We start from the raw sequence: 23,698 nt of genomic DNA, 5'->3' as shown, positions 1-23,698 counted from the left end.
CCTATGACAACAGCTTTACAATGTCACAGTTACAGAAGTGCAATAACCTTCTGCAGGAAGCAGAAAAATCTTTCTTAGATTCAGGTAATTTTGTGCATAGTGAAGGAGGGGAGCCTGTCAAAAAATTCCTGTTTGTTCTCTATATTAGTGTCTGCTTTGATTGGAAAGTCTGCATTTTTTAGGAGAGAGAGTTCTGTAAAGTGAGAAGTGAGAGGCCCAGAAATATACACATATTTACCGCAGTGCTGACAGGCAGTGGTAATCACAGACAGGGAGAAGGTGATGGGTGGAAAGGGCTTGATGCCACAGGGAAAGCAAACTGCAAGGAGCCTGACAATGCAGCAGCCACTCTGGGGAATCATCAGCTGTGACGGCTGTGTGGGGTGAAAAATCCCAAGGGATCCCAACTGCGCAAATGCTGTTATGCTTTGACATCTGGATGACTATTTGTGGGAAGGGTGTTTTCATTTTCCACTCTGCTTAAAAAGAAGTGAGAATGGATGGAAGGAATGGGCTGGTCTCTCATGTTCAGTGGTACACACCATGATGACAGGACACCTCCATCTATTGCTCTAGTGGATATTGCTGGCTCTTCTCCCTCTTCAAATTTCTGATAGACAGGGTGCTTCTCCCTGTGACGCAAGAAGGCTGCCTAGGGGAGGAAGTATGTTTCTTTATGCTTATTGCACAGGGTTCAGGGAAGAAACCATCCCCTCTCTCTTTCCTGTTCAGCACACTTGTTTGCAAAGGCTGGTTTTTTTAATGTCTCTATACAGAGGGGGTATGTTATTTTCTCGTTATCAATAAGGAGCATTTTCCCCAAAGGACAGTGATATGGAGCAGGTTAAAATGGTGACAAAAACACCCTGCAGAGGCAGAAGCAAAGCTGCAGAAATTGCTAAACAGGGGGAAGAAAGGGCTTTGGCTGGTTTCATTCACTCTGGACCCAAAGTTCTCATTGGTGGCTTGCTTCCTACCATAACTCAAGTAGTAGCCAGCATCTTCATACATAAACGAGAAAATAAAACTAGTGAAACTGAAAGGGGGGCCTCCTTTGACCTTTCTGGCTCTCTGAGGAAGTGAAAACTCTGGGACATACTCCTGAAGGAAATATCTCCACATCATTGCATGCCGGTGCACAAAAAACGTCCTACTTTGACCATACAAGTGGTCCTTCAAGTCTGCCGATGCCTGCTGTGGGCTCTGTGTGTATGTCAGAGTGCACTCCCACAGCTCTGCAAGAAGCTGACTCTTGACTGGATTTTCTGAGGGCTGTTTAGCTCTTCTGGATATGTTGGAAAATATACAAGAAGTGTGTGGTTTTCCTGGGGTATGACATATTTTATATGGCTATTACCCCTCAAACTACCATCTTACATGGGTGACATAAGTGGCCAATTTTATACCCTGTTGCCTATAATACCCACTTTCAAACCAGTATTTCTCAAGTAGTCTAGAAAAGATCCAAACTTGATTCTTTGGTATCTCATAGAGACTTGTGAAATCTGTAGTGCTGTGGGCGTAGACACAAATAATTCTGCATTGGTACAGGATCCACAAGCTGCTGAGCCTGAAAGGAGCTGTCAATATAACAGCCTCTTCCAAGCCACATAGCAGGGATGAGGGTGGAGGAGTGGCTGCCAGGGTTTTGGAGGGTGGTCAGGCATCCCTCCTGCTACCCAGCTTGTGGGGCAGAGGAGCAACCAGGACTGGAGCTGAGGCCTGGTCTCTGTCTGCAACAGACCCAAGGAGCCCCCAACCTGCACCTAAGTGTTCTAGGCCTCCTTCTGGAGTGTGGCAACAAACTGGGAGAACAATGAAGCAGCTAAAATGAGAAAGACTCATCATTAGAGGTATATTTATTTAGCTGTGTCTTTGCTAAAGGTTGTTACCTCTACTAGCCTCCCAGCAAAGCACATTCTTGGTTTTGGGGTTTGTGCAGCTGTACTAACAGAGATCTGTATTGCATCAGCTCCCGTCTCAGGGTGGAAACCAACCTACTGTGCTGCCTAGGTCAGGGAAGAGAAGGGGATGGTTGTGTTTCCAGTTCAAACTCCGGTCATTTATCTTCTCCCAGCCCTCCAAGCCATGCCTCTGTTCTTTACCCTCTGTGCCCTGAGTACTGCAGCCAAGTCCCCGTGTGCTTCTCTGCATCTTCAGTGCTTTAGTGGCTTTAGATATTTTTCTATGTAGAACTTACCCCTGGGGGAATGCCTTATGAATGCAAAGGAGGGGTATCATGAGAGAAGGATTACCAAGCAGTCCCTAGAGGGCTCAGTATTGTCTACTGCTGAGAGGCAGAAACAGCACAAAAAAGCCTTGTCCTGGCAAAAGATGGATGTATAGAAGAACACACGCACACACGTGCACACAAACACACACACACATATAAACACACACGAAAAATTGGCAAATGAACGCAAAGAGAAAGAAAGCATTTGCACCAGCCAAATGATTAGAGAGCAAGCTCTATTCGGTCAAGGAATTTGCTTTCCTTTGATCCATAAGACTCCAGCATTTTTACAGACCCACCATCCAGAAAATGCTGCAGAAAGATATATAAGAACACAGGAATGGTCTGAGATGCTGCATGTAAGAACAGGCTACCACGAGTTGAAGGACAGGTTGTGTCATCGGGAAGATTTCCTGAGGTTTGCAAGCATGCTTGAATTTGCTCACTGATTTGAGTGTTAACAGTCTCCTTGTAGATAGAATGTAGGAAAATCTGGAATCTTTTTGCTGTTGTGATTGATATTGCTTGAACTTTAATCATATGCAAGAGGCAGCTCAGCTTGTTGAATTCATTAATTGCTAAGGCGTAACACATTCACTTAATTGGATTCTCTACTAGATAGAGACATATTTATATGTATTTGTATATGTGCTTAGTGTATATATTTAGCTCCACAAAGACTGATATTAATGGAACGTTAAGGGTGCGTGGTGAAATAATCAGCAGACTGGAAGGGATAAATGTTCAGTCATAAGCATGATCTTTTCTGCCGCAAGAAGGGTAAGGTCTGGCTTACTGGATATTCTTGGCACAGCAGAGGAGCAGGCAGGGCTAAAGTTGGCACTGAGGTGAATTTGCACTTGTATGTGCCTTGGGCTGCTTGTGGGGCTGCTCTACACGTGGCAGGCCACCCCCCGCACAGTGCCTGTTTGTCACCAAGGACTTCTGATCAGCCAGTCCTTCTCCAAGGCTCCTTCTCAGGTCTCAGAGGTTGCTTCCATTTCTTTGTACAAGACAGCACCACGTTGGTGAGCCACAGCTCTCTGTGGCAACTGGGTAGCATCTTTGGAGGCATCCTACCCTCTGAGGCGGCAGACTCCCTCCCACCCATATCTGACCTACGTGTGTGGAGACTTACTGCATGAGGGTCCTGGCATGGCAGAGAGGCTGCTTCAGAGCCAAGAGGGAGAGCTGAGGCCTGGGGCCTCATCTGACTGAGTTTTGTGTTAATGGTGGGAAGTGAGATGGATTTGCTTCCTGGAGGCTGGAAGGGGAAGGGCTGAGCGCCACTGTGCCAGCTCAAGCATCACTGTGCTCCCTCTTCCAGGAAAGGTATCTTCCGAGAGCCAGGAAAGACAGCTGCCTGGTCACTTGTGCCACTTTAGCTTCCAGAGCAGCTGGAAAGGACCCAAAAATGTGCTCTCAAGCTTTAGTTAATCTCCTGATCCCAAACTAGTCCTTAGTGAGTACCATATAAAATCCCGCTGTTCCTTTCACAGCTGTCGATCCACGTTCCTGACCCGCTGTACTACCTCTTTGTGATTAATCAGCACGGTTTCCACTGCTGACTGCCAGCACACATGGCTGCTCTGCAGGAACCATTACCCTTCTACAGCAAAGCTCCTTCCTCTGACGTGGGATGTGAGGGTCTCGTAGGTGCAGCCCTGAGCTGCACAATTTCTTCTGGGATGGCTGATCTCAGGCTTCTCCTTAATACACTTTTGTCATTGCTCCTGGCTGGTAGGTCCCTGTTCATCCCTCTCGCAACACGGGATGGATTATTAAGAGACTTTTGCAGAGCAAAACTGAGTTTCAGAAAGCTTCAGTGACTTGCTTAAGGTCACAGAGTAAGCACAGGACAAGATTACAGCCAGCACTTGGGTCTCTTCACTCCGGGGCATTTGGGGAGAAAGCATCTGTGCTCTGCACAGCTGCTGCAGCTGCTTAGGGCAAGTTTGCTCTGTGAAACCCAGCTACACATTGAGTGCTCTGGCTTCGGCTTCTGATGGTAAATCCACACAGTGCAGAGCAGCGCCACAGGGATGCAGCAGCATGGCGTGGTGCAAAGCAACTGTGTGAGCCTGGCAAGCTGCCTTGGCTCTCAGCCCTGCTGGGCTCACATAGCTAGATTACATCTGGACTGTAACTGGCTTGGTGTCCTCATGCCATCTACCCCCACCCTCGTACTTCTACTCTAAGGTTATGCAGACTAGACAAGCGTGGTCCTGTCCATACCTCCCGTGCGGACCTAGCCCTCTCTCTTAGCCTTTTATAAGCATGTTGCTGCAACGTGAGCAACCTGCCTGCAGAATAATCTGCCTGATTAGTGTCTCCCTTTCATCTCACCTTCTGAGCATCATGACCGCAAGGAACCTGCCAGCTTCACCCTCTTCCACCTCTCTCCAGTGCTCCCTTCCAACTTGGCTTCTGCTTTCTTTGCCTTGTTCAACCCCTTGGCAAGGTCAGTGCTGCCTCTTTCATCATAAAATAGGGTTGCATAATCTCTATGTTGGTTGATTGGTTTGCTGTCCATTGCTGGCTTTTTATTCTTCTCTCCTTTGCCAGTGCATAGTGATTTATGGATCGCTCTTTCTCCATCTTCGCTGATACTTTCTTGGCCCATTTAATGGTTTTGTAATAACTCATGCACAATTGTATAAGCAATTACAAACAGAAACTAAGAGAACAGTGATTTCATTTTTAGCTTCTGAAGTCAAGCTAGGAAATGCCAGTCTTGTTTCCCAGGACACCTTAATACTGCTCCTTCAAGTTTCTTTACAGTACAGGATTGAGGCAGGGACCCTGTGGAGAGAGTTGTATGTACTCATTAATTAAAACTTGAATCAGAATGTCCACACACAAGTGAGATGGAAGAAAAGCTGAAAAGGAAATGGTAAACCTGCCATTTCCTAATATTTCAACCTAAATAGAATTCCTTTTGTGTAGTTTGGTTTATATGTTTTTGTGTGTGTGTGTGTGTGTGTGTTTTATTTTATTTTTAAGGGAAAAATGCAAGATCTTTTCTGTAGAAATATACTTTTCATTCTCATGCATGCTGAGCCTTCAGCACTGAGCCTGACTGCTCAACCCAGTGACTAACCTGTATTTGTTCCGCAGGCAGTAATGACAGATCAAACTAGTTTGCCTTTCTTCTGCATCCCAAATGGTGGAGCGCAAGTGACCTTTTTACAGTGGGGTGCATTTAAAAGATGGAGAAGAACCTGAATAGGTTGTCCACTTTTGTGGGCAGCCTGACTGAGCTTTCGGCTTTCCCTTGCTCTGCCAAAGCTGAGGTGTTCCTTGTACTGACTGTGGTATTGGTGGGGATGTCCCCACTAATTTACTGGGTTGATGGACTTAGCTCTTAAAATATTTATGCTCAGACACTGTTTGGGCTGTCTGCCATTATTTCTGCAAGAAAGTGACAGAAAAGAAATTACGATTATTTAACAGGTTATAATGCAGTTAAAAGTGAATGAAATTTGATGGGCCAAAGTAAAAATCACGTCCTTAGCCTCAGGGTTTTTACCCTGCTGACTTTCAAATTCCTGTTGCAAGACATGGAGATGTTGTCTTTTCTCAAGGAACCAGCCTGAAGACAGCTAAAATGGAAAATGTCAGAGAACTTAATTAGTCTTACTACTTACTCCACTTTATAATAGAGACAAATACACCATACACACACATTTAAATACATGTATGAAGTCATCCAGCTAATTCCAGACTGCAAGAAGTCACTCCACGTGTGGACTTACATGTGTCACAAAAGAACTTTTGCAACCTGCTCAGCCTTTGCTTCATCTTATGTCTCCAAGACTGCCTCTGTCATGCCTGTTCTACTTTCAGGCTGCAGAAAGGGAATGGCACAAGATCTGCTTTGTGTTAACATGTTCCAGCACAAAATAAGAGACAAATCTTTGAAAAACAGGTGCACCTGAGGTCCATTGGGGTTGAGAGAAGGGGAGGAATTTATATCCTTAAGGCCATGCTCCCTAGAAAGCAGTGATTGGCTTAACCCTTCTTTGCTAGCTGGGGTTGGCGAATAAATAGCTTCCTCTCTCCTTCCCAAGTTGTTGATCTCAAGGTTACCTCTCTCCCTATCCAGACTCAGTTCTGATTATGCTCCTTTTGCATAGAGATGACTTGCAGGCCAAATGGCCTCAGCTGGGTCCTTGGCAGTTCTACCTGGACTCTAAGCCCAGATCGGCTTAGGATAACTGCTGATGGGAGTACCTCTGAGTTTGTGTCTTCACCTGTGTATGGGACAGGAAAGGAGCAAAATCTTTGGCAGAGGCACTCCCTGCTGCTCACCAAGTGCTCTCTGGTTCCAGCCAGCATGGCACATATGCAGTTAACCAGCCGTCCTGCCAGTGGGCTCCGTCCAAGGGTCGGGTCTTCTCTGTAGGGTATGGGTAGGGCTTGTGAGTCGTGTCTAATGCTCTGCTCAAACACAGCAGAGCACCATGGTTTTCAAGCAAAACCCAGCACTCGGCTGTAGCAGTGGGTCAGTTGGGGGTCCTGCAGCTCGTGGGCTCTCTTTCTAGAACCCCCATTTACTGGAGAGGCTGATGCATCAGCTCCTAAGGCAGGAATCTCCAGCGGGGGAGTACAGCTCACACCAGCTGGGAGCCCCGGGCTGGCCCATCAGCCTCTCCCATAGGAAGGGTTGGTCTTCAGCAGCACAGACAGAAGTACCCTGGCAATGCTTGCTGCTGGCAGAGCTGTGCAGCACTGACACCACTATGGTTTGGACCAGCACTTCATTTCAGAACAGAAGTGAAGTTATCATTTGGGCACTGCTGGGGTGAGGGCAAAGCACCTAGCCCAGCATCAAGTCAGTGGGAGCTGAGATGGGGCAGAAATCAAAGCATGAATTACTCCCCCATCCCTGCAGGTTTCTCCACTGCTTGCACCAGTCTTATTCCTGCAGCTGGTCCTGGCACGGGGAAGCAGAACAACAGACTGAAAACATGATGGAGTCACTGGTAAGGAGACAGGTCTGTGCAGTGGGGACTGAGTCACTGGTTGGACACCAGTGATTTGGGGCAGGACCATAGGTGGGCAGGAGCTGGGGTGCTGATGAGCTGGGGCATGAGGGCCACTGTCCCATTGTGCTCACAAAGGTGAGGCAAGAGCTGCCTCTGCTTCCCCTTCATCTTCTGTCCCCTGTGTTTAGTTGGGAGCACCTGAGTGAATAAAAGGAGGAAGGGAGAAACTGAGTTAGGGTATGAATTTATCTCTTCACACCATATCTTCTCCATAGAGACAAGCAAGGAGGACTTTGGATTAGAAAAGGTGCAAGGATGCTAGAAAACAGCCCCCTTAATAACACATGGGGTGGAAGGGAAGCAGCAAGGGCATCCTCAATTGCCTCTATCCCACAGCTTTGCTTCCCATCTGGCCCCTTTGCAAACCCAGCGAAGGGGTCTGGCAGAGAACCAGGGTGCAGAGCAGAGCTGGGGGTTTCACTAGTTTGGAAATCCAGTGACAATCTGGAGCAGTGGCTCTGTTGGCTGCCCCTTGGGACAGCTTCTGTGCTGTGCATGTGGCCCCCCAACATGTGTGAGGTTGGCGGGGCACGCAGACACACACTTTGAAGGTGCGGAGGTGGTGGGGCTGGCTGTGGCTACGCCAGTGTGAATCCAGGGCCAGGATGCAGACAAAGGGTGCCCGGCTGGTGAAGCTGAAATCTTGTTCCCAACGTGTGCAGTAATTCCTCCTCCAGAGGCACGTTCCTCCCCTTTTCACCAGCAAGAGAAGAGCCGAGCACCCTGTGTCTCTCTGCGGAGGGGCATGCATGGGGCTGTGCCTGCCTGTGCCTCTTTCAGAGAGGCATGCATCTCTGCAGGGGGGCAATGCGGGGCTGCTGTGCGGAGGACAGCAGCTCTGGCTGGTGTATTCAGGATGGGGAGGCGTTTCACCCACTGCGATTACCCCCGGTGAAAGTTAAAGGATCTCTCTGATATTCTCAGAGATGCTTTTCAATGCGGCACCTTCCATCTTGCTTGCACAGCTCAGAAATCAGTGAGGTTTAGGCAGCCCACCCCCTTTCTCTTCATGTTGCCTCCTCTCCTAACCCTGCTGGGACCTGCTTCAATGTTTAGTTTTGCTCAGCAGAAGGAAACATTTTTGGTCTTCCTCTGGTTCTGCGTTTTTAAATATTCCTTCAGCCTCAGGTCCCAGGAGGTGCTGGGAAAGATATTTGCTCTGTGTAAAGAGTAGGTGTCACTGCACAGGGGAACACGCACCGAGGTTTTGTACACTGCTGCACAGGACCCACTTATCAGGCAAAGATCTAAACCATCTCCCAAGCTGCGGTGTGACTTGGCAAAGAGCATCCCTCCCTCTGTGTATCATGTTTTAAGGGTAAAAAAAGTCTGAGTGAAAGAAATGAAAGCTCAGCAAAATGCAAACCCAAGCCCAGCACTCAACAGGGAAAGCCAAAGGGAAAAATCATTAGATAGGGCATTACATGCATGGACACGTACTGGATGCAGATACACACCTGCACAATGCGGATGCACCCCTAGAGACTGTGAAGTGCTTTCATAAAGCATTTAGATACCTACACATGCACATAAAAACACATTTTTCTTTAAACCGTTGTGACTCCCAAACCCCCTGTGGCTGAAAATGTGCAATCTTACCAGTATTCTTTCACCATTTTCCTCTGCCCCGTGCTTCTGCAGAGAACAGCAGTAAAGATGCTCAAGGTGAAACCTTCTTTCACCTTAGATGATGGGACAGTATAAGCTTCCTGGCTTTACATTTTATTTCCCAGGCCAGAATCAGACTAGACCGACGTTGCTGGAGTTTGGGACATCGTATTAAGCTCCCATCTCTTCACGCAGAGTCATCTCAGAAGGGCATAACGGCTCTAAGGATGTAAAGTTATTGAAGTAAGAGCCTGAGTCAGGTGCTGTCACTGCCTGTTAGCTGGAGGTGGCTTGTGTTCGATGGTACAGTCAGTCTGCAGTTTGTTAAAATACAATTGTTTTTTCCAAGTCTTCTTCCAAAATCCTAACACCTAATTTGCAACCCCTAGAAGCTATGGCTTTGCTGAGTTACATTCTCCAGACTACTCAGATCAGAGCCCACACTACCATGAAAAGCTTCCTCTAACCTCTCCCCTCATGTCTCCTAATTATGCCTGTGCCAATTGCAGTCTGCACTTCCATAAATCATGGTTATATGGACATGAGGTAGCATTGAGGATCTTGAACAAACATGTTCACCACAAAAAAACCCAACCAACCCACCATGCTGCTCCTGCATAAGCCAGCCTTGCCTGGATGAACCACTTCCTAGGTTACCAAGTTACCAATACTACCAAGAAGACCATCTGCCAGAGGAAGCTCTCAGGCGATCCTGACTGGTTTTATACCTGCAGTGAACTCTTGGTACCTTCTGGTTTGGAGAAATGATTTACCAAGGCAAACACTTTGGCACTCTCACAGCTCTGACCTTTCTGTTACACCAGTGGAGCTCCATAGACTTTGCAGAAGTCAGAAGCACTCAAAGTACATCTCATTAACCTTCTCAGGCTAATCATGGAAGGGAACAGGACCTCAGCAACTGCAAAGAGCATTTAAATGCACTAGGAAAGAAATGTTTCAGCAAAACTGGCAAGAGCTGTGTAAATGCCAGACTTCAGTGAGCTGGGGGACTGTGTTTCTGCAAAGAGCTTTTATTCCCAGAATGAGTTGTAAAGCAAGAGCAAGTACTTCACCCTGTCTGTATTCTAAGCCAAGCCTCTCTCTGGCATATGCTAGGTGCTGTATAAATATAGAGGGAAGAAAATTCCACCATCTCCTGCAGCCTACATGTTTAATTGAAAGGCTATTAGAAGCAATTCCTGCTTCTGCAGGTGCAGTGAAGAAAGCAGCCTTCCCCAGGTGGTTATGGAAGGTGAACTTGAGGTTCAGGAAGGAGTGTTGTTTCTGTGTTAATTAATTTTGCATGTGGAGCATTTACAACCATTTCTTGTCTGCTTTGGCTGATGTGGCTAATTAATCACCTTAAGTGTCTGTAAACAGGAGATTTTTGCTCTCTGTGGCATCTCTTCTTCATCTGCTGTAGACCAGCCTATGTGAGGATACAGACCTGTAGCATCACAGGAATACACTTGGTAATGGCTGCGATGTTAGCACTCTAAGCGTGACTTAACCAGCTTGGGTGAAGGCTAAGAGAAATGTTCTATTCTCAGGGCACTGGAGAAGGTTTTTTTTTCTGAATGAGGGAATTATGAGCCTAGGAGGTGAAGATATCAATAGCAAGAATATATGTGATCATGTGGGTTAGCCGGGGAACAGAGATATATATGAGTTTTGACATCTGCAGGCTGAAAAATCAAGGAGAAAAGGTTTTCCACAGAGGAATTTCTCCTCTTGCTTCTGCTTACTTAAGACACCGGACTGAAAAGGCTCATTTGATCCCTTCCCTACTGCTCAAGTCAGCAACGTCTTATAGCCCTACACAAGCCAGTTGTGTTTCTTCTCAACCCCATTTGAGTTGTTTCCACAGCTCCTCTTGGGCAGTTCTTCCAGAACGTCCCTCCTCTGCTGCTTACAATCCGTTGTATTTTCAAGGGAAATTTCCTCACAACCTGTTGTTCTTGTACCAACATTGGGTTTATGCTTAAAATCCCCTTTTCTCCCCTTGTTGTATATCTGTCCCCACTTTATTTATACAGAGCAGTCATATTCCCTCTTGGCTTTCATTTATCTAGGTTAAACAAGTTTTTTAATCTTCTTTAAGGCAGGCTCTCTGTTCCCCTAATCGCCCAATCCAAGGTTATTTCTGATAACCAGCTTTTCTGTAAGGTTTCTCACTGCGTTGCCCAAACCAAGTGTAAAATAGCATGACCTGATGCCTGTTGAATAATTTTGGGGTGAAGAAATGTGTCAGCTATCAGATCTAGAAAAAAAGACATGAGGGTGCTGGTGTTAAAAATTGCATTTGTTCTGCACCTTATCTCTAGAAAACTAAAGTCTCCCCTAATGGCTTAGTTCCTGATATAATTTCTCTTTAATAACAGTAATGACATCTCAATCCAGACTGAAAGCCAAGCCTGTGGAGCAACAGTAGATCTCTCTAGTTCAGTCCTGGTGAAATATGTTGCACCAGCCTTCCAAAAACTATCTCAGTCCCAAATGATCCTGCTTTATTTATGCATGATTAATTTCTTCAGAGTCTACTGCAGCATTAAGGTTACAACAGCATCCCCCAGGTTTACCTTTATTTTTATATGCCCTGAGCAGTGCATACTTCCATCGACAGTGTCCCAGTTATAATGACTATTTCTATGGTGTTTCTATTATTCCTACAGTAGCCCTTTTCAGGTCCTGCCCAGCTGTTCTGGTTTTCCTATGTCCTCATTCAGGATCTGTATGAACAGTACTGACAAGACTTATTTCTCCCTGAACTCTCCCTCCTTCCCAGAGGGGTTAGGTATGCTTTTCCATCAGCTATATTACCCATAACACTGCTATTTTCTGCCCACTGCCCAACATTCTACCTTTACCTTTTCTATATTTGATCTTTCCTTTTTCATGTATTAAAATCAGGTGCAAAAGTTACATAAGCTTTTTCCAGTTAACTATCTGACAGCAAAGATAAAAGAGGGGAAATTTTCACGTTTACACCATTCACAGATATGTGCTCTGTATGTTCCCTCACCTAGCTCTAGACACACATGTCTCTTCATTTCCACGCTATTTGTGAACCTCATGGCCCTTTCTGTGTTCATCTACCCAGTGCATCCCAGAGGTGAAAACATAGTGTTATCTTCATTTGATACAGTGTGGAGTGGATAAGGATGCATATTAGATTCCATTGGTGCTTGGTGGAATAGGAGATTTCTGCCTTCTAATCCATCACCTGTGTTATTGCCTTAGTGCTTCCTCACTGGAACGAACAAGTCCCTTAGCTCCTGGGGAAAAAAAACCAAACCCAAATACATAATAAAGGAGGAAACATTGACCTTTTAGGGAAATGAAGAAAGCAGTTCAAGTCCTAAGTGAGTTTGGAATGATCTTTCTTTTAGTTCATAAATGAAACCAAATCCATTTTCTTCCTTTTGTATTTCTTCTATACCAGGAGTGGCAGGAGCTGACAGAAGATTTTAAATGAAAAGAGAGTGGTGCAAGACACAGTGCAAATGGGAGTCTGAATGAAATAAAAACTATCAAAAGACTTTGCCCAGACATAGTTCTTCTGTGGCCTTTTGAAAAACAGGCACCTGAAGGTTCATGCTTTCTTCTGGGCCTTCACCCTAAATATGAATGCAGTGCCTCTGAGCATCTTGCCTAAGAAATATAGCTGAACATTTTTGGTTTTATCCAGAATGGTGTTCTGTTGCCTACTCCTTGAAAGTCAGGTTTCTAGAAGGTTTTGGTTTTCCATCAATTGACATCAGTTAGAGGTTTTTCCAGATGCTGTTGTGTTTTGAAGTCCTGCCTTAGCATACTAAGAGCAGTTCAGAGATTGATGTCTTCCAGTCTTTAGCAGGAACAGACAATTTTGGAAGTTCACACGAGTAGCTTGTATTTGACTGTACTACCCATCTGTGTAAGGATTTTGTAAATGGTGAGACTGGTGCTGGATGTTTCAACAGGCAGTTGCTTTTCCCAATATAGTGTGCAAGGTATCCACTGAATACGACTACCAGCTCCACTGTTTTATAAATATCTTACTGACCTGATAACACTGAAAAGAGCACATGTAGAAAAATAAGGAAATATACTCTCCTGATATAAATTGCAGCAAGGAGATTTAGGTTATACATCAGGAAAAAACCCACCTTTTTAATGGGAAGGATGGTTAAGTACTGGAATAGACTGCCCACAGAGACTGTGGGCTCTCTGTCAGTGTAAGGACAGGTTAGACAAACATTGCCACAAATGGCTGTTACAAAACTTAGCTTCCCTTGGGAGGAGAGAAAAGCTTCTGTTAAGAATTAGTTTCAGAGAACTAATGCATTACACCTTTCATTAAAGATGCGCATTAACATACTGCAGAACACTTTTGTTCTGGCTGCATTATACCGCGGTTAAGGCAATTTGCCAGCCTGCTGGAAGGCTTTTGGAAGGCTCTTACTTAATTTCTCCTTGCATAGGCAATCTTGCCTTTTGTCTGCATGGGATAGCTTGTATACTTAGGCAAACCAAAGGCATATATGATTGACTTTTTCTGCTATAATAGCTCTCACTTTCGTACTATGCAAATGTATTGGACTTCTGCTTCCAACAGCTTCCTATCCAAAGTAGGATCTCATATTTAAGGTAAAAGTTGGCTGCTTCCCTCCCTCAACACCTCCAAATTTATCCCCAAACCAAAGTGACTTTCGTTTTGTGATAAGGTCAGATGTGTTACAGACAGAACAAGGGGAAGTTAAGGTGAAATTCTGGCTCTTAGAAGCCCTGCACTGGCATATAGGAACATTCCTATGGATCGGAGAATGATTAGAAAGGAGATTTTAGAGATCCCTAGTATCATTCTGCTGATGCTGCAACCCTTCAGGGCTCCTAGTGGGAGTTTGAATGACTAGACTGATCGGAGAACACCCAGTGGATCTTGAAACTGCAGGGTGACCAATATGTAGGATGCCTGGGATGGTTTATTTTTCCTCTTTTTGCTGAGGCAAGCACTCAGCAAAACCTAAGTAATAGCAGTTCACAAACTGTTAATACCAAACACCCTGAGACTTCAGAAGTGCCTTGCTCTGATCTGCACAGCTTGGCAGGTTATATTCTTTAAGAGAAGGCATCATTACCTGGACAAGTCTGTGACATTTAATTCTGTTGCAGCTAACCTCTGTCCCCACAGTGAATTGCTCCTTCCCTCTGATGGCAGATTATCTCGCATAAGATGCACATTTGTATTTTCTTTCTCTTGCATTGTCTCCATCCTCTGCATGTGTGGTGTTTTTTACTATCTTTACTGTCTTTGCCCACATGTTGTTTTAGCCTGGTCCTCTGACTACATGCATGCACATTTGACCCTTGCACACGTGGGCATATAAAGAAGTCTGCCCTGTCTTAATTAAGAAAGCTTTTCTGACTTTGCTTATACGTATGTGTACGTGTACACGCCTGACTGTTCAGGTTAGCAATGAAATGTAATATTTACATGTATTCTTCAGACATTCCACAGTTAGTTTGAAAATTTAGGATGGAACATGCCCACACATCCTGTTTTTCCTTCTCTTTGGACAATTTAGAATGATTTTATTGGGATAATAAGGAAAGGATGTGTACTACTGTATTTGCAGGTTAGGTGCTTCAGCATGCTGGCGGCTGTGGCAAGACTGTCACTCTTATCCTAATTTAATAATGTTTCCATGTAGTACAACACTGTGAAACGTGCCTGGCACACAGCCTTATGAACTCCCCTTTCTGTCCCAGAGAACTTCTGGGTAATTATGAGTTGGGTTTGCCTATCTGATCTAATTTATCACTTAGGAGTTTATCTCATGCCTATTACTGTGATATCTAAGTGCTGCTGAGATTCTGCAAGATGTCTCTTTCATCAACCACTTATTTCTATGATAAGTTAATGTTACTAAGCTGGGCTGTTCTGTGCATCATCTTAATCACTGGTCCCTACTGAGCCCCGTCTGTGCAGTTATTCTGCTTGTCTGTTGGCTTCACCGAACTGGTTTTGGGGATTTGAGCTCAGTTACTTGAGGGTTAAAGTTGCACTGCAGAAATCTCTGGCTCAGATGATGATAAATTGACTTGCTTGGTCAACGAGTGAGAAGTCTAGGGCTGAGCAGACCCTGAAGGAGCTCTTTATTGCCTCAGAATGTACTCTGCACATCCAGGCTTAGATATTAGTTTGAGTGCAGACCATCTGCTGCCCTAGACAACACTACCTGTCTTTGAGGACAAAGGGGCCACTGGTTTCCAAGCCTGCCACCTTTCACCTGCTGCTTGAAGTGTAGTTAAAAATTAAAACAGCTACTCCTTGCCCACTCAAGTAACAAAACAAAGCAAAACAAAACAAAATGAAGTGAGAGAAAGAAAGAAAGAAAAAAAATAGCTGTGCACCCTGCTTTCTGGTCCAAGAAGCATGACTCTCTGGGTGAAGGGAACATTAGAGGCAAGATCTCCTTGACATGCTTGTCGCCTTGGGAAGGTAAGAGCAGCTGCCCAACCACTTCACCCCGTTCTTGCCAAACCCACTGCCTTGCTATCCCTGGGGTGCTGTATTCACACTGCAGGGATGGATGGGGAGGCTGCTGTCTCTGGGTGATTTCTTCTGCCTTTCTTCTCCCTTCACAAGCCCCCGGAATGGATTTTCCTTTCATGGCCAGATGACGTGTTTGTTTGTTTTGAAGGCGACAAGTGGTTTATGTGAATTCTAGCTGCTCTCAAATGCCAAACCCCAGCTGGGCTTTGAGTTTCACAGAATAACCGCTGACACCTAATGAGCCTCTAATAAGTGCTTCCCCCTCCCATCCTGTCACTTAAATAAATAAATGACTGAAATTTGGGGGTGGTGGGAGGGGTGTTGGATTGCAGTGGAATGAAGCTTTTCTGTTTACCCACCAAGCAGGTACACTGCTCAGGGCAGTCGAGCAAGCTTCCCACACACCCACACTGCCTTTGCCACCAAGTCAACCTGCCTCAGCCCTGGCCTGGAGGGCTTGTATTGAGGATGGAGCAGGAAAGTTCAGTTAGTTTCTTGTCCTCTCAGCTTCAGCTGCCAGCCATGGTGCAAATAGCACCAACTGGAATGGGGGGAATTGAGAACAAAGGCAAGACTTCGATAGTTGAAAGCTTAGTTATGTTCCAGGGTTGGTTTGGGGCTTTTCTCCTGGAATCTTTGCAAGGAACGGTCTGACATGTGCAGTGGGTGTGTTACACGTATCATCTCTTGAGGGCCTGGAATGGCTTCAAAAAAGCTCATATTTGTGGCTGTAGTTATAGGGCAACTGAGTTCCACCCCCTTTTTCTGGTTGCTGAAGGTACGATTTCTGTTTGCTCAAGAAATGGAACATGAAAAGATCTAAAATTAAAATATATCCTTATAGACAAACAGCACCATTTAAAAAAAAATCAAATACTGTTTGATTTTATTTTTCACGTGTCAGAAACACAGAGCAATTCCTTGTTTCCAGCTAAGGTATGTATCCAAGTCACTGTGGAAGGACAAGAGCAGGCATTTTAGTAAGGCCTTAGCAGAGGATAGCAAAAGCTTCTGCTAGCGAGCACCTCTGTCTATGTTCTTCTCCTGTGAAGACACTCCTGCAAATTCAGAACATGTCCTTTTTCAGTTGCCTGTCTCTTGGAAGAGCTCACTAGCTGACTAGGAATGGGCAAGCTCTTTCCAGAGGAAGGAGTTATTTCTGGACAAAATCAAGTTTGGCTAAAATCAATCTGTTTAATGAATTTCACTGAAAACAAATGAAGACAAAATTTTGAAAAAATAAACAAGTTCTGGTTTGACTGTTTGAGGTGAAATATTTCAGTTTTTCTGTTTCAAAATTATATTTGTTTCAGGATTTGTATATGTTTCTTCTCCTTTTTAGCAGAAAAAACCCCAACATTTTTATTGTGGCTAGTAGGCTGAAGTCAACAGTTCAAGAGGCAACAAGCTCTGTTCCTGTTGTTTGGCTGAGAAAGTTGAAAGACATCATGTCTGTTTGACCATGGTGATGGTATCTCCCTGGTCATCCACTCACTCTCCCAGAGGGAGGCCATCATAGAGATGAGACAACCCAGACATCTTTCTCCTTCTCCACTTCCCCCTGCTTTGAACCCACTTACTCAAAGCCTTCTCCCCAGAAATGTCCTCATCTTACAGGAGCCGTGATCTTGGGTACTCTGGAGTGGTCCTTCTGCCCAGGTCTATGGGAGATTCAGAGGGACAGGGCAGCTAGAAGTCTATCTTCCATGGTTTGTGTCTCCACAGGTGGGGAAATGGAAGGAAAAAAAGTTGCAGATGAAGTATTACGTGTGGCCCCGCTTTGAGCTGTATCCTGACTCTGAGGAACGCGAGGACGATCACCTGAGTATTGTGACCTTGGAAGAGGCACCGTTTGTCATTGTGGAGAACGTGGACCCCCTAAGTGGCACCTGCATGAGGAACACGGTCCCTTGCCAAAAACGCATAGTGACGGAGTATGCATCCCTGGGTTTTTCTTCTCCTAATGGGCTCTCCCAACTCAGCAGAATGTAGGGAGTCTGTTGGGCCAATACCATCATACCCTGATAAACCTCTTTAGAAAAGTCACCAACATTTGCCCAGCCTGGCCTGTGTCCATTCATGACGGGCCCCTTTGGGCGAATCATCAGTGTATTCCTTCACCCTGCAGCACAGATAGCGCAAGTGAAATTCTCCACATTGTATTGTGGGAGGGGGAGTGCATACAGACAACAAAAGGGAATTAAGGGAGTTTTTCCCCAGTCCTTTAACCCATTGTTGTTGTGATGGTTCAGGAACAAAACCGATGAGGAGCCAGATTACATGAAGAAATGTTGCAAGGGGTTCTGCATTGACATCCTCAAGAAAATCTCAAAGTCTGTCAAGTTCACCTATGACCTCTACTTGGTGACTAATGGCAAGCATGGGAAAAAGATCAATGGAACGTGGAATGGAATGATTGGAGAGGTCAGCAGCAAAGGGAGGGCATGGTGGGCTTTATCCCGGGCTGGATGACATGGGTCAGGTCTAGCCTCTCATCATTCCTGGGTCCCCTTCTGGGTCAGGGACAGAGGTGACTCTGTAGAAATGACTGGCCTGGATTCTTTCTGGGCATTGGGTAAATTAATCTGCTCTGGCACTCTGACCATGACTACCTTTCCTGTTTGACGATTAATTATTATTCTCTATAGTGTCACAAATTTGGCCTTCACAGCCAAAGAAGGAGCTTAATATCCATGCACCAGAGAGGCTGCAACCTAGATTATGCTTAGATCGTATATAAGGTGCATAAAGAATGAAATAATACTTTGCAGTGTTAGAGGGAGGAGAAAGCAAGGACAGAAAAATGAGATAAGATGTCTTCTCAGTGGATGATGGGTTTATCCTAAGACCTCTGCGGGTTTATTTTTTATACACATACCAGCTTTGAGGGGAAAAGTAATGTCTGTACATTTCGTGGAAGAAGGTGTCCTGATGAAAGATTAGAGAAATGATAGAAACAATATAGGGCATGGGATTACACAAGTGTCCTGGGTCCAGCTGTAACAGTTATTTTCTGCACCAGCTACTAGGAAGGAGAAAAAACGCTGAACCCAGGACAAGGAGTAAAGGACTGTGTGGAAAGACAGGAACATGAGTAGGGGGTTGGCTGTGGTGCTTGAGAGGTGCCTCAGGTCTGTGTGTGATTTCTTCCTTTCCTTCCTCCAGGTCGTCACCAAACGGGCCTATATGGCTGTGGGATCCCTCACCATTAATGAGGAGCGTTCAGAAGTGGTGGATTTCTCTGTGCCCTTCATTGAAACAGGAATCAGCGTCATGGTGTCACGTAGCAATGGAACTGTCTCACCTTCTGCCTTCTTAGGTATCATTTTAATCTAAAATTAAAACTTCACCCAGTGTTCATCAAAAATTAGGTGAAGGTTGCTTGTGACCCTCAGCCTGAAAGTTTCTTTTGGGAATACGTGTGGGACAGGTGTATAAAAATAAACTCTGATGTTTTAGTTCTAAATCCCAAGCAAGCAAAATCCAGGCAAATGCAAACAGGCACTGCCTAGGAGTTCCAAGGCATATCTCAGCAACTGTATGCCTAATCCCAGCAAAGAATGGGCTCACTCAGAGTTGTCACCTACTCTGTAGCATATGGTTTCCCAGTGACTCAATTAATAGCATGTTGAAGGAGTGTAAGGCAGAAGAAAATTGATTCAAACCTTATAGCTGGTATACCATTGTACTTAGTGATAACAATTAGCAAAAGGTATTGACTTCCTTGTCAGAGCAACTTGACCCTCTATTAGAGATCTAATACTGCTTTTCAAGTACAGTTGATCTATCAGTTCTGTGCTGATACTGTCTTCCAGTAAAGTGATTTCTAATGTCCTTCAGTGGTGGAAGGTGATCAGAGAATGGAGAAACTATACTGCATTTCCCCAAGACAGCTATGTCTTCCTAGTGTCTATTATTTGGCTTTATAGAATGCTTTATGATGCAGCAAATGAAGTATACGAATTCTATAATAAATTTCTCCTCTCCGTCAGTGTCCTGAGAACACTGACAAACAGAAACAACTTTATATGGGTAAAGAAATTTTTCTAAACCTCTTTAAATAGGAATTTCATGACTACTCACTCTTCATGAGGTTCTTTTTGCCTTTAGCCAAGTTTACCAATATTGTTGGGATATGAAAAAGCAATGGTAAAGTTACCTCCAAAATTTTAAGTAGCAATTTAGCTGAGGTTGCCATATTGACTATAGTCTGGAGCAAAGTTCTATGTTTCTTTGATCTGGTTCAGTCCCATCTTTATGTGTTCGGGCTTGGAGAAGGAGAAAACCTGGCAGAGATCAATGCTAACGTTTCTGGAATGAGCCAGTGTTCCCATTGCTATGGGAATGGAATAGCTGAAAAAAACTACTATCATTATGACTGAACCTCAGAATTTGGAGATGCTTTTTGGCTCAATAGCATCTTGAAAGTTGGATGCTTGTCTGAAACTCTGCCAGTTCTGCTTGATTTTCCCCACTCTCTCCAGATGGTGCTGGAGGACTTCCTGGGAACAATCTTTTATCAATGCATTTTATTTTATCAATTCATGCCACAATGGCTGCATGTAGCTCCAGATGGAGCCATGTGTCACAAATGTAACAGCAAGAAGGAATGCAGTCAATACAGAGACAGAAACTACATTATCCCAATTCAAGAATTTTTTCAGACTGGGGTTGAGGCTTTGTTTTAACTTTTGTGTTTCCCCAGGCCAATTTACTCCACACTCTCACTGAGGTACTCATGGAAAGCAAAGGAGGTGAAGGACGAGTGAGATAGTGTAGCAGGTCTTTCACTATGGTTTTCTCTTCCTCTCCAGAGCCTTTCAGTGCTGACGTATGGGTGATGATGTTTGTGATGCTGCTTATCATCTCTGCGGTGGCTGTCTTCGTCTTTGAGTACTTCAGCCCTGTGGGCTATAATCGGTGCCTTGCTGATGGCAGAGGTAAGGGGATTCCTTCCTTGCCGTGGTCCTCTCTTGCTTCCAGTCCTGGCTCCTTTGTTGGGGTGTTCCCTTTGCCTGGAACATGATACAGATCTAGCCCACTCTGAGCTCTGTGTTCAAACTAAAGAGGGCAGGGATGGAGGCAGAAAAAAGGCTCTGAAGAGAGCAGTTGTGTATAATGGATAATTTGCTTGGCTCAGGAGACGGAGCTGTGTCACTTTTTATCTCTAAAGCATACACCAGCTCCAGCTTGTTTCTTGCTGAGGGGAAATGGGTTCTGGTAGTCAGTGCTGGCAATGGCTATGGTGCTGTGCTCTCTAAGGCAATCAGAAGGCTCAGTGCTGTCAACCCATACTTCAGTGCTATGTCTCCCCAGAGAGCAAGCCACTCTTCTGGCCTCCCAGCATCGTGCTATGTCCTCCAGCCTCCACATCTGTCACTTGGGCATGTCCCTCCCCCACTTCACTCTGGCTTGCTAAGGCCAACTGAGAAAGTGGGAAGCTCATTTTTCTGGGAGTGGGTGATGGATTATTTTGCCAAGGGCAGCAAGATTGATGGGAATGATTGACCCATCTCTGTGGTTCTGGACTTCAGAAGACAGCCTGATGAGTTAAAGAGAGGATGGACAGACAGCCTAAGAGACAGCCTGATTTGCCTTATTGGCATGAAGACAATTAGAAAGTTGAGCCTTCTGTTATCTCTACATCTTTACTCCCGATGAATCAGCCCTTCAAACCTTTCAGGGCTTATTGGTCCATTCAGAACAGTGGGAGAGAGACTGTTACTGGAAAATGCACTCATTTGCTCCTGAGCCTTGTGACTGAATGATTTTGTGCCATCATATCAGAGAAGAGGGGGGTGGGGAGGGGAAAAAGCGTTAACGAGAATGCAGGCAGAACCACATATATGAAGAAGTGGAGAACTTTGCTCTTACCATGGAGCTGTGGAGGGCCTTTATGGCAACTGATTGTAACCACATGGATCCGTGAACACAAGTAAATACTGTGTAAACCTGTAAGTAAACCTGTGAGTCTCTTGAGAGATATTAATACAGATGTGGAACTGGAAGCAGTTCTTAGTACAGGTGTGCAGCTGTGCAGTTATTAAGTTAGCTGAACTGCAGCTTCAAGTATCAATATTTCTGAGTAATTATGAACAGTACTGCATAATGAGGCAGATATTATCCCTGACAGATGTAATGTGAAGATGGAGAAATCTGCTGCACAGACTGGAATGCTTGTTTGGTAATGAATGCTCTGACTGTTACTTTGGCTGCACTTGAACTAGTCTATGGCAGTATACCCCTGCCTTCCATACCTGCATTTGCTCTGTACACACACCAAGATGTTATCTCCAGGGCCAGGTGGGCATACCCTGATCTAGCCCATAAATGATGTAGGGTTGTTGTTGGAGCACTCAAAGTTGGAGAGCTCAGAAGCATCCTAGGTCTCTAGTTTGGACCAGAGGCTCCCATTGCTGTCTTGATTTATAGCTGGCAAAGTAACTGTGAAAACACATGGGGTGATGAGTGGAGAGAGGAAGATCTTAGGAGAGAACCTCTCAAGATTTCCTTACGACTTACAGTTCCCACTAATGATGTGTGGGCCTTGCACCTGTGTGTCTTAGGGCACATTAGATAGAGAGGGTCATAAAGCTACCAGTCCAGCATGTAAAAAGACAAGGATCGCCAGACCATGTTTCTTACAGCAACTTTGTCTCCCTGCCAGCTTTGCCAGGTAGTGATTCTGCTATGAACTTGGTGTGCAGTTCCCAGGGTGAAAAATGAGCCCCATGCACCTTGCAGTTGTATTTAGAGTAAAACATCTAGTGCTTTCAAATGATATATGCTATTTGCTGCTTAATGGTTTGGAGAGGAGCATCAAAACTTTCTTCCTTTTTGTTCCTCTACTGGAGTCAACCTTAACCACAGCAGTAGCACTAAGTACCAGTCAGCTTACCCAAGAAAGGAGATAAAACATGGGATGCTAACCCAGAAGGTTGCAGAGTCAGGTTGGCACCATTGGAAAAGTGACAGAACTGTGCCAGAGGGCTCTTGTCCTAAAAGGATCTTCTCAGTGCCTGAAACAGGATGCTTGGAGGAATTGCATCGGCAGTTTCCTGACAGATCTTCTTGTGCTCAAGTTGAGCGAATTTTGATTTGGGTTCCCACTAATGGAACCAGAATATGAAATATGAGGGATATGAGACTGCTGGGAGACAGGCAGGATTTCACCTGTTTTCAGGCATAGCGCTTCATGAGCACATGGCTTTTGTGGTATGAGTGAGCTTCCATGCTGAAAAATGAGTAAGGAGAAAATAGCAGCTTTTTAAACACTGGATCTGCTCCTGCGCTGTCTGGGGCAGAGCTGCTGATTTTCCTGAATTAGACCAGAGTATATGTCACTGTTATGTACCTTGGACACACAACCCGTGAAGAGGGAGCTGTGTTTTTTCTCTGGCTTGTGTGTCTTCAACAGCCTGGGTAATGAAACCATCTTGGAGAGATATTTGTAGAGCCCTATTATTTCAGATGGTGCTTTGCCTTGCACTTGTACAAATACAGTGAAGGTCATGTTTTGCACAGGTGTATGCTGGAAGTTCAAGGGCAAAATTGCTGTTAAATAGCTAGAAACAAGAATAGAATTTTTCTGAGAAAACTATTTCTGGTGACAAGACTTGGACTGAAACGGAATGTTTGGGCTTTTAGAGACTCCAGTCAGATACAAAAAAAAGCCCTTGTATAATGTTTCAGAGGAAATCTTTGAGATAGAAGCGATGGAAACCTGATGACATTTTTAAAACTGTATTTTCCAGGGTCACACTTTGCTGAGATACGGTGTCTGAACATAGGGAAGTGCAGCTGTGCACATACATCTCACATGTGGGAATACGGCTCTTAACTCTGAAGTCAAGATGTGAGTGTGAATAGAAATGCAGACCACTTACTTTGAGTAATTCGTATTTCTCAATCACTTTAGAGCCAGGAGGTCCCTCTTTCACCATTGGCAAAGCTATCTGGCTGCTGTGGGGGCTGGTGTTCAACAACTCTGTGCCAGTGCAGAATCCCAAGGGTACCACTAGCAAGATCATGGTGTCAGTGTGGGCCTTCTTCGCTGTCATCTTTCTGGCCAGCTACACTGCCAACCTGGCTGCCTTCATGATCCAAGAGGAATACGTGGACCAGGTGTCTGGCTTGAGCGACAAAAAGGTAATGGATCCACCCAACCCCCCAAAGCAGCCTTTTCGATGGAAGAGGCTCTCTTTTACCCTCTCTCTCCTCTTCTCTTTGCATTTGCTGAGAAAGTGTCCAGTTTTCTCAGAGTGACGTCATAGC

At 45.0% G+C, this 23,698-nt stretch overlaps 1 protein-coding gene across 1 annotated transcript in view; it reads left to right on the top strand.

Moving 5' to 3' along the window:
* Positions 1 to 17,149: 17,149 nt before the first annotated feature.
* Positions 17,150 to 23,698, top strand: part of GRIN2B (glutamate receptor, ionotropic, N-methyl D-aspartate 2B) — a gene marked incomplete at its 5' end in the record, with an annotated part of 30,186 nt that continues 23,637 nt past the window's right edge. The window contains 5 exons of the mRNA XM_010021264.1: positions 17,150 to 17,358; positions 17,677 to 17,848; positions 18,590 to 18,743; positions 20,239 to 20,364; positions 23,343 to 23,572. Of these exons, the coding sequence (XP_010019566.1) occupies positions 17,150 to 17,358; positions 17,677 to 17,848; positions 18,590 to 18,743; positions 20,239 to 20,364; positions 23,343 to 23,572 (891 nt within the window). The remainder of the gene's footprint in view (positions 17,359 to 17,676; positions 17,849 to 18,589; positions 18,744 to 20,238; positions 20,365 to 23,342; positions 23,573 to 23,698) is intronic.

This window comes from Nestor notabilis, unplaced genomic scaffold, assembly GCF_000696875.1.
Source record: "Nestor notabilis isolate BGI_N333 unplaced genomic scaffold, ASM69687v1 scaffold2139, whole genome shotgun sequence".
In the NCBI taxonomy this organism is placed as follows: Eukaryota; Metazoa; Chordata; class Aves; order Psittaciformes; family Psittacidae; genus Nestor; species Nestor notabilis.
Note: the sequence above shows the minus strand (reverse complement) of the source record. Positions and strands in the feature narration are given on the sequence as shown.